This window comes from Anneissia japonica, unplaced genomic scaffold, assembly GCF_011630105.1.
Source record: "Anneissia japonica isolate Jap-2015-1 unplaced genomic scaffold, ASM1163010v1 scaffold28273_len10490_cov131, whole genome shotgun sequence".
Classification (NCBI taxonomy): domain Eukaryota; kingdom Metazoa; phylum Echinodermata; class Crinoidea; order Comatulida; family Comatulidae; genus Anneissia; species Anneissia japonica.
Genome location: NW_022709280.1, coordinates 572 through 10,509, shown reverse-complemented (window position 1 = coordinate 10,509; position 9,938 = coordinate 572). Strand labels below are relative to the sequence as shown.

Below are 9,938 nucleotides of genomic sequence, written 5' to 3'. Positions count from 1 at the left end.
CGCTTTTTTGCCTTATATGTTTTAATGTGACGGTCATTAAAAAAACTTTGAAATGTCATTTTGTAATTTGCCTACCAAGTACCAACTATTTGCGTAGTCATTTGCCTAAGCCGAGTCTCAAGACGAGACCACTGAGACTGAAAACCGGTAAATCAGAATCAGTAAATCACAGTCCAACTGTACCGTAGTACATTAATAATAATAATGATACTTACAGAGCCTGTATGTGCTTTACTAGATTTTATCTTTTTTATTTTCTTATAAATTCCAACCTTGTGCCACTCCCTTTCCCATTCTGCAAGACATAAGCTGCTCAAAATTGCAAGAACATCTGCGGAATTTCGAACAAACTGGACAGGATATAGATTTACAGGCCACTTCTAAGTTTTCACAATAATTTATCAGTAATCTGACAGGTATGAGTTTTCTAGGGACATTACCAAAGATCCTGATGGGAAAAGCATTTGTTCTGGACTTCAGACCTATTTATTTATGGGTCTACTGCAGGCCTGTCCATTTCTGTACATCCGTAATTAGGCAAAAATTCTGTAGAACTACCGAAGTACTTTAAAAGTCTGACTTCCATTTTTCTTGATTTGACCTTGACCATGATTTGTTACACGATGAATGATTCTCAGCTTTTTTAAGTCATGAGAAAAAAAATTATGAATAAATTAGAATTAGAAGGCAAGCAGCTTCACCACCAAACCATTCAACTTGACTCATTTTTTACCCAAGCAAATTGACGTTTTGGAATTATGGTCAGTCAGTTTGTGAGATGTTAGGTCAATTTGGGCAACACTGATGTTATTTGAGTATTAATTTAAGTATTTATTTGAAAGTGTGAGTTTACTGTGGCTTAATTATTGTGCAATCACATTGATTTCTTCCTTTCTTTACAGTACTTGACTTTAAATAATACCAGTCACATATTCAACTAAAGGATGAGCTAAGATGTGATGCTATAACTCAGAAAGGCATCTAGAGGCAAATTATTGAGGCAGAGTTGAAAAGGGAGCTAGGTAGTCTTTCAAACAAACCACTTAGGTAAGTTATTTAAGTGTAAAGGGAAGTTTGTCCACACCTATTAGATTGGCTGCTCTGTAATTTACCATTATTGTGCTACTCATGCCGTTCCTAAAAAAGATAAAATGCATATTGTGTGCAAGTCTCCGATACATACACATACCTGTACATACCTCACCGTATCTGTTTCAACGGTTGCATAATAGACACAATTGGCGACTAAGAAACATTAGTTGTCTTGTGATGTATAGTGGGTTTAACTTGCACTATGATCAGTGTGAAAATATAGGAAAGGTTATGTTGTGGTTATAAAAACAAGGAAAGGCAATTACGATTGTTCAAAATAGTGTTTATGTTATTCCAGCATTCTCTTGCATTTTAGGCTTTTGAATATAAATGATTCTTGATTGAACTTTGAACTAACCCAGAAATATAGCTTGTCCCACTTACAGTTTGTGGATCAAAAACTCCTGCATACATGAGCAGGTAGTAGATATGCAGGGGCCTAGACTGACATTTCACGAAAATCTCAATATTTGGGGCCACTATCTTTTTGGTCATTAGCAAACCATTATGGCAGTATTCTCAAGTTTAATTTCCAATAAATTTGGTATAATTTTCTGGTATTCCAACCAAAATTATTCAACAAAACCATGTGCCTTACAACAGAAAACTGCAATGAAATCGTGCATTTTCCTACTACCAAGCGTCACTGGTGCTGTCTCTTTAAATTTTCAATTCAATTCAATTAACATTTTTTTTATTCCTTTTCCAGTTGAAATACAAGCAATTTTAGAATAAAAAATCAAAACAATTTGTGGAAAAGGGAAAGGCATAGACCCAGTAAGATAAAAACTCTTGTGGAGCGTCAGCCTGAAACAATACGACAAGGGGACACAAAAACAAGCACAAAGAAAGAGGACACAACCCAGGACAAAGAAGACACAACCCAGGGCAAAGAAGACACAACCCAGGGCAAAGAAGACACAACCTAAAAAAGAAAGCAAACAATTCAAATTATACCAAGAAACCGAACACAATTAAAGTGAAAAGTAAGAGGATAAAAAGGACCAATATTTACTTAAGTTTAATAACTAGATATAAGGTTTTTCTTTAGCTGGATTGAAAATGATCTTTATTAATGGCATCGGCAACTGAGGGAGGTAAGGAATTCCATAGTTTAGTTCCAATAAATCTAATATTATGTTGGAAATAATTTGTCTTATGATTTGGAATCTAAACATCAGATCTACATCCAGTGCAATAATTGTGAAGAGAGGAATTGAGTTTGCAAATATCACAGAAATACTTTGGTAAAATGGAGTAAGATGATGCATACATGAAAATACCTTGTTGGAATTTTGTATCCATTGAAGGTCACTTGATCCAACATTGTGTCTATTACCATTACTATCAGGATCCTCTGCAACAATTTTGATTGGGAAAGTGCTGGAGAGAATTTTCCCTATAAAAAGACTCACCGCACATTCTCGGCTGCATCAACAACAAATTGATTACCCAAATGCTTTGTTGACATGCGTAATTTTTTTATGTAAAAATAAATAGTAAAACAATATCATGCAAGAACCATTCTCCTTGCTTATATTTATAAAAAAGTCAAAGTCATTTCAGATGACCAAATCTATCAACCGTAGTTTTGGAATTGTTTCTGATGATATCACTGCCCTCCTGCTCCGGTTCCCCCCCTCAAATGTCAGTTCCGTTTAATTGTTCCCCCCTCAAATGTCAGTTCCGTTTAATTACCGTATCTTGAAAATAATACGGAAATCAATTTTGTATTGTAAATTTTACTGTATTGTGAAAATTTGTGAAGCTCATCAGTTTAATTGAAGTTATTCATTTCCTTTCAGAAGTGTTAAACACCAAGAAAGATGAATGAGTCAGGTAAAATATAAACAAAAATTGTTGACAATTATAAACCTACACAGTAATATATGGCTATTATATTCCTGTAGTACCTTCCACTATTACTCATTGGGAAAGTGTAGAATTCAACACAATGTGTAACCTCCTTCCTCCCTGGGGAGCATTCCTTGTCAAACCTGGGTATTCAGCATGTAGATAAAATAAATTTAACTTATTAGTACAGATACCGTCACATGACGTATCCAGCGGGAGTAGCCAGGGTGCCTGAGCACCCATGGTTTGTTCAAAAAAAGAATTAATAAGTTAATTGAATTAAATGCAAACTAAGTACTTTATACAAGCATTAATTTGGCAAGAAATGCATATTATCTGAACAAAATTCTATTTTATTTATACGTCTCTTTTACTAGTCAATTTTTGTGCATTTATCTTTCATAGCATTCATAATTAGAATGTAATACTACTCAGCAACCCCCTTGGATACACCACTGCAGATATCTATTATATCCTCACAGCTACAGAAATTTATTGTAATAAATAAAGTGACTGAAAATGTAGTTCTTTTGGAGTTGTCTAGACAGTAGGCCTGAACCAATATTACTTATCATTATTCATTATATTATTACTTATTATTATGTCTATTACAAATGTTCTTTATTAGTACAGTATTGAATTTTTTGCTAAGCTTATCTTTAGTTTTTATGTATTTGTGCTGTGCTTTACTGTAGGTGATGTTAATGTTCTAATTTCTAATTTCTTTTTTTAACAGGTAGTGAATTAGATTCTACATCAAAAAGAAAGAAGGATTATTTACTCGATTTTACTAATAATGTAGAAAATACATATAATTTTTTTTTCTCGCCGACAAATTTTGGGTGGAGGCCCCGCTTGGACAAATTGTACTTTTTCTCCCAGACAGATGGCCCCCCCCCCCCACCATTAGCGCCACCCCTGAATTGACTACTGCCTGGAAAAGGCAAAAAGAATTCTGCCTTATCATAGATCTAACCATTAAAAAATAAATATTGTGTAATTTATTTATTTATTTATTTTTAGGAATCTCTGATAATGAATTCAGAGAAATATTATCGTCCATGTCAGGATGGTATGATTGCCATGGATACTTCGCTATGCTGAAGGTTTTGTATAGAGATCTTGTAACTGAACCTGATAAGCTATATGCTGCCACCAACGTGATTGAATTGTTTGAATTATTATGTGCCTCTGGACATCTGAGTCCCACAGATCCAACAGTACTGTACGATATTATCAATGTCACTAAGCCATTTGGCTTGGAACCAGAAATAAGTAAGTTGACAGTGAAGACATCTTTTGATATCAGGACAGTCATCACATCAAGATTTACAGCTAACAGGCGAAGTCTGATGAAGGTTGTAGAGAGTCTCTCTGACAATGATGTGAAGAAGATCTCAAAACTCTATGGCTGTGAACAAAAGGCTGACAAATGGGAATTATTTGTGGACTTGGAGCATAGAGGAATGATATGTGAAGAAAACATGGATGAGTTTATGAGAAATGTAACAACATATCTCATTATTGAATCAAATAATGACCCTATAGGACTGAGGAGGACTGTCAAAGGTAACAACAAGGATTCTATAAAAGAATCTGCAAGAAGATCTACAGGTAATTAATTGTTAATTTGAATCTTGTCATTAAAATCTCATTATATCTTTGTTAGTATTTGTCATATTTATCTCAACTTTATTGATTTTTTGATTGTCATCAATTCAGGTTTAAACAAATCTATACAAAGTCCCCTCACAATTAAATACAAATCCTAGAATTGTATATAGGTCAACTACAAGTAAATTACATGAATGTATAAAAAATGTTTAGCTTCCACAGTTTGTTTTAAAAGTGGCAATTAAAAAAAATATATACTATCTCAAAATCAAATTCAAATGTTCTTTATTGACAATTGAAGAGTAACAACTTTTCATAAATCAATACAAGAAAAGGCACAACGCACATCCCAATTTAACTTAAAAATCTAAAGGTTGGGATGTAATACAATTCATATATAAATAAAAAGAAATAAATGCTTTTAATACATGATAAAATTTACGATTAAAAATTATAAAATCCATTTATCCATAATAAGATGTCAACAAAAACGAAGCCTAACAGGGATTAAAAAAATGATTTACAATTAATTAGAAGTTAAAAATTTCAAAAATACGTTTTTTTCAAGTTTATAATTTTATTATTCTAAGCAATTTTTATGTATAGGCCTATATACCTAATGTAAATTAAAATGTTATTGTATATTGATATTTAAATTCCATTTATAATTCTACATGATTAGAATTAGGATTGTTATTAGATTATTTATTTATAGTTTAATATTATTTCTTCAGCTTAAATTTTTCTGTACAATTTTAACAAAATTACTTACAGTGGTGTATGAGAATCTTCAAAAACTGTAGTAACAATTATTAAATCAAATTTCCTTAAAGAAAAACAAATGAGAACAAGAAAAGTCACAGCAGACATCACAAAACCAAATTAAAAATAATACATTATTTCAGTCCATAAAGACTCCAAAGTTAATAAATACATTTTTTTGCTGCTGCATCTGTTTATAACAGATAACCAAGGAGAGCTAAACTTGACTGGTAACACACTGAGTGGTGACGCAGGCACAGGTGACACGGAAGCTGGCCCAAGTACATCTACAGGTAAGAATGTCACTTAGAATGACAATATTAATTTACATATTCTGTAACCATTGTGTGCCATTTTGTCTGGAAGGATTGGCCCCCTTGTTTTTGTTAGACTCAGAGTACTAACTAGGTGACAAAGCAATGCAGAGTTGTGTATGTGTACTCAACAAGATGGCCGTCGTAGAATAGCGCCACATTCATGCTTAGTATCATACATGTTACAACCATAAATAAGACTGCCAACTATTATTTCTTTAATCATTATTATTAATAATATTGATGCATATTAAACTAGCCTACTCAAAATGAAGCCAAGTAGAGTACCTGGTTTAAAATATAGTACTGTACTGAGGAACAGAAATCAAAATCGTATATGGTACACCGCAACGCTCAAGTTTCGACATTTGGGTAACTAAGCTGTACTAAAAACTTTTATAATAATAATAATAATAGATGGATTTATATAGCGCAGATAAATGAGGTCTTTATGTACTCGGGACTAGATGTTGCACTTTTCAATAGCTTTCTCCTCCCCTGAGGGTCACTTCATGTCCACCGCAGCCATTAAACTGGCGCACTGTCATCTGTCCATGACAGGGGCCGAGTGAACCAGTACACCGGAGTAACCCCCTACTCAACTCGAAAGATGTACTGGGCAAATGAGCAATTGTGTACACTGGGCCTACGGTTTATAGTCCTTATCCGAGAAAACTTGTTCTACCACCACCTGAGGGCACCATTGAAAATGATGCTTCCTATTTGCTGAATCTACGACAGCCATCTTAATGGCACACACGCAGCTTTGCATGTTTAGAACATTGAATGCATTGGAGTTAACCCTCTAATATTCTTATCATAACCTGTATAGTTAGACCATTACAAAAAAGTTTAGTCTGACCATCAAAAACCTCAAATACTGGCACATGAACTAAATTATGTCAACTGCTTTCTCATAATAATTATTTCATTTTAAAAGGCTTACTGTACATTGTTTGATTATGCCGGTGAAGGTGGCGCCCCAGGATAACCCTACGTATCTGTATCAGACCCATAATATTGTGACGTGAATAGTGGTGGACCAATTTGTTTCAAAAATAGATCTCAAATGCAATTTGGGCCTGCATTTTTATACCTTTTTAGGAAAAAAAGTAATTGTTAAAAAATGAAATTGGTGGTAGTTGGGTGACAAATTGTGTTCAAAAAATTTTTTTTTTCTAAAGTTAAAAATTTCTCTACATTTCTTCTGGTAAGTCCTCTGACAGTCAGTGAAGTTTTAGGGGTTAGGTAGGACAGTGTCTCTCCCCACAAAATGTCAGCCAGTATAACTTGTTTAGAAACTGAAATTTGCCAATAACATCAGTGAATTCAAAAAACGTCTTCTGTGTTGTCTGTGATGGTGAAATTAAGCAAATAGAAAAAAAACTTTGTTAAATTTATATTCTAGGTCCATGCTTTAGTTGTATTATTAATCCTATTTTCAATTTCAATAGGATAATTAGCATTTACCTCCTCAATTAAAGTTGTTTATCAAAATTGCAAGTCTAGAGCCCTCTTCTCGGCGGCCCCCACCAGTGTTTAAGTGAATTATTTTTTGTTTGGTAGCAGATCAGTTGACAGTGGCCAGTGCTATTGAGAAGGCAATGCAAATTTCTCCAGGATTTACAGGTAAAGCATAGCTTTGTACAATACAATCACAGCAATTGGAAATATAGTGGCTTGTCTGTAATGAATAAAATAATATTTGTTGTCAATATGAATATGTTTGAACTATTTGTAGATTAATATGTTATTGATTTTGTAATGGCATTATACATAATTCAATACAGTATTTTGTATTACTAGTGAAGAAGAATTTAAGATTTTCAGACAAAAACATTTTCTTCAATTTTCAGTATTCCTTCCTAAATTGACAAAATTAGCAGTGAATCGTTGCATTTTTGTTTTTCAGACAATGTTTGCATGGTAAACAATATGGTTCAAAGCAGTAATGGTAATGTAACTAAAATTGAACTTAATTGAATATATACTGGGTATTTAATTTATTTTTTAGAAATTCTTATTATTACTTAGATTGTGGGAGGTGGGGTGCCATAGGCTAAATCCCTCGCTTGAGTTCTAAGGCAAGGCATTTTACATGGATGTCTCTCTCCACCCATGAGTACCAGTGGTTACCTGGTAGGTTCGAACACAAATGTGCTGATTAAAGCTACAACATTATTGAATTCTCTCCAGGGAGCTGAGTGTTCCATATGTGCTTGATCTAATGACCTCGAGGCCTTGTTGGCATTAAGTGGTATTTAAAATCAGACATAATTTGTAGAAGCCTCATTAGTGTGACAGTATTCCTTTACTGTATTTTGCTGCATGCGGTGATAACCTTTGCCTGATCTAGCTAGGAATGGTTATATTCACAAACACTAGCTAACGGTTAGCAGGATCCACATAAATAACATAAACGCTCACCCTTGCGTTCATACAAGAAAAGCCCCCAATCCAGATATCAGAAAGATGACGGTTATTACTTTTTTTTTTTGTTCACTTTAAGTTTGGGTCAACATGAGACAAGCTTAAACTGTACATAAGTTTATTTTCTTTGAATTATATACACCATTTTATTGGGTCTGTTTTGAAACAGCGCCACCAGTGTCTTGCAACTTTTCACTGTGAGACTTCCAGCAGTCTCCTAGTCTGAGCAGCAGCTGCCTAGTAGAATAGAGCACCGAGTATCGGAGTGCCGATAAGCCTTTCATACAACAGTAGCAAACAACAGATACGATCTTTTGCTAATTTACTGTACTGTATGTGAACAGTAAAATATCTTTTTAAGACTTGTTTTTAATATCAACATTTCATTCTTTTTCTGTTTTAAAAATATTTGTGCTCGTTAGTAATTTAGTTTCATCGTTTACTTAATCCATGATGGTAACTACGTAGAACGAAATGCTAGGCCTCTGGAAGTTCCCCAGTGGTAGTTGCCAGGTTCTAAGAAATTTTCTTTCAAATTTGGTAAAAATGGTGTATTTCTTATTTTTGAGCATTATGAAATGCATGTTACCACAATGAAAATTATTATTCGAAATGTTACAGAAATTATATTAGTATACAGTACTCATACAGAAATCAATCAATTTAAATACAAATATTTATTTATGTAAATATAATTCATTCTGTTATCATTTTGATTGCTTTTGATCCTTGGCTTGTCTGTAATTTGCCAGAACTATAAAATCGGAATTAAGCTTGAGTTAATTTGAATTTTGTTGTTGTTTAGGTACTACAATTGGATGTCAATTTGTCAACAGCAATATTACTGACTCAGTGATAAACATATTTAATAACACAATTCAATTACCTGCTACACAAGGTATCTATTTCACTTTATTTGAATTTATATGTGCTTGATATGAACTTAACTATGGAGTGCCATACGCAGCAAAAGTCTATGTTAAAATCAAAATGTAAATGCAAAATTTTCTAAACATAGGTCTAATTTCTCAAAATGTATGTGTAGTTTCCCAAAACGAAGTTCTAATTTTTCAAAACGTAGTTCAAATTTTCCAAAATGTAGTTCCAATTTCTTTAAAATGTAATTCAAGTTTCCAAAGGTAGGTCTGACATGATCAAACAAACTCGCCAAATTCTGTTCCAATATGTAAATCAAAAACCACCCAAGTATGACTGGTTTGATCTACATTTTACAATGACAACTAGACATGTGAAATGTAAATCAAAACTAGCCAGCCAAACATGACGGGGGCCCATTCCATTAATGATGGGGGAATCAATTTTCGCTGTGTCCAATGCCATGAAAAATACTGTAAAACCTTGAAAAGAAGCCCAATGGGCTTAATCTTGAAAAGAAACACATCTCGAATTGAAGCCCTATCTTTAGTTTGCAAAAGTAGCCTTAAAATAAAGCCCATCTTGAAAAGAAGGATGGGCTTCTTTGATAGCATGGAACTTTTTTCCATAGTACAATACATGAACTGTAGGCCTAAATGAATTTCAAAGAAAAAAAAAATTAAAAACATGCTTGGTTTATCCAGTAGTTTAGGTTATTACAGCTGGTTAATACACTCCATGATACCCATAGATGCTACTGTGGCCTTATTTAATTGTTTTATAGTGGAATTCCCCAAATTCACAGCATTCATTTTGAAAAGAAGCTCCCCCCCCCCCTCCTCCTTACTTTGCAAATGTAGCCTCGAAAAGAAGCCCATCCAAATTTGGCAAAAAAAAGAAGCCTGAAAATTTCGGGTATAATTACTACTATAAAACAATAAATAGAGCCACTGTCGTAACATCAATCTGTATCATGGAATGTATTAACCGGCATTA

General features: G+C 33.5%; 1 protein-coding gene across 4 annotated transcripts; it reads left to right on the top strand.

Moving 5' to 3' along the window:
* Nucleotides 1-84: 84 nt before the first annotated feature.
* Nucleotides 85-9,017, top strand: LOC117106680. Of its 4 annotated transcripts, none has more exons than XM_033248084.1 (8): nucleotides 85-1,047; nucleotides 1,802-2,078; nucleotides 2,898-2,931; nucleotides 3,970-4,560; nucleotides 5,526-5,615; nucleotides 7,203-7,265; nucleotides 7,549-7,590; nucleotides 8,872-9,017. In XM_033248084.1, exons 3-8 carry the CDS (start codon nucleotides 2,919-2,921, stop codon nucleotides 9,000-9,002), a joined length of 930 nt encoding a protein of 309 aa, XP_033103975.1. In that variant the 5' UTR covers nucleotides 85-1,047; nucleotides 1,802-2,078; nucleotides 2,898-2,918; the 3' UTR covers nucleotides 9,003-9,017. The 4 variants fall into 4 exon arrangements, with proteins under 4 accessions (XP_033103975.1, XP_033103977.1, XP_033103976.1 ...); XM_033248086.1 differs by having other exon boundaries at nucleotides 88-1,047; nucleotides 7,549-7,562; nucleotides 8,872-8,956; XM_033248085.1 differs by having other exon boundaries at nucleotides 89-1,047; nucleotides 7,206-7,265.
* The last annotated feature ends 921 nt before the right edge of the window (nucleotides 9,018-9,938 follow it).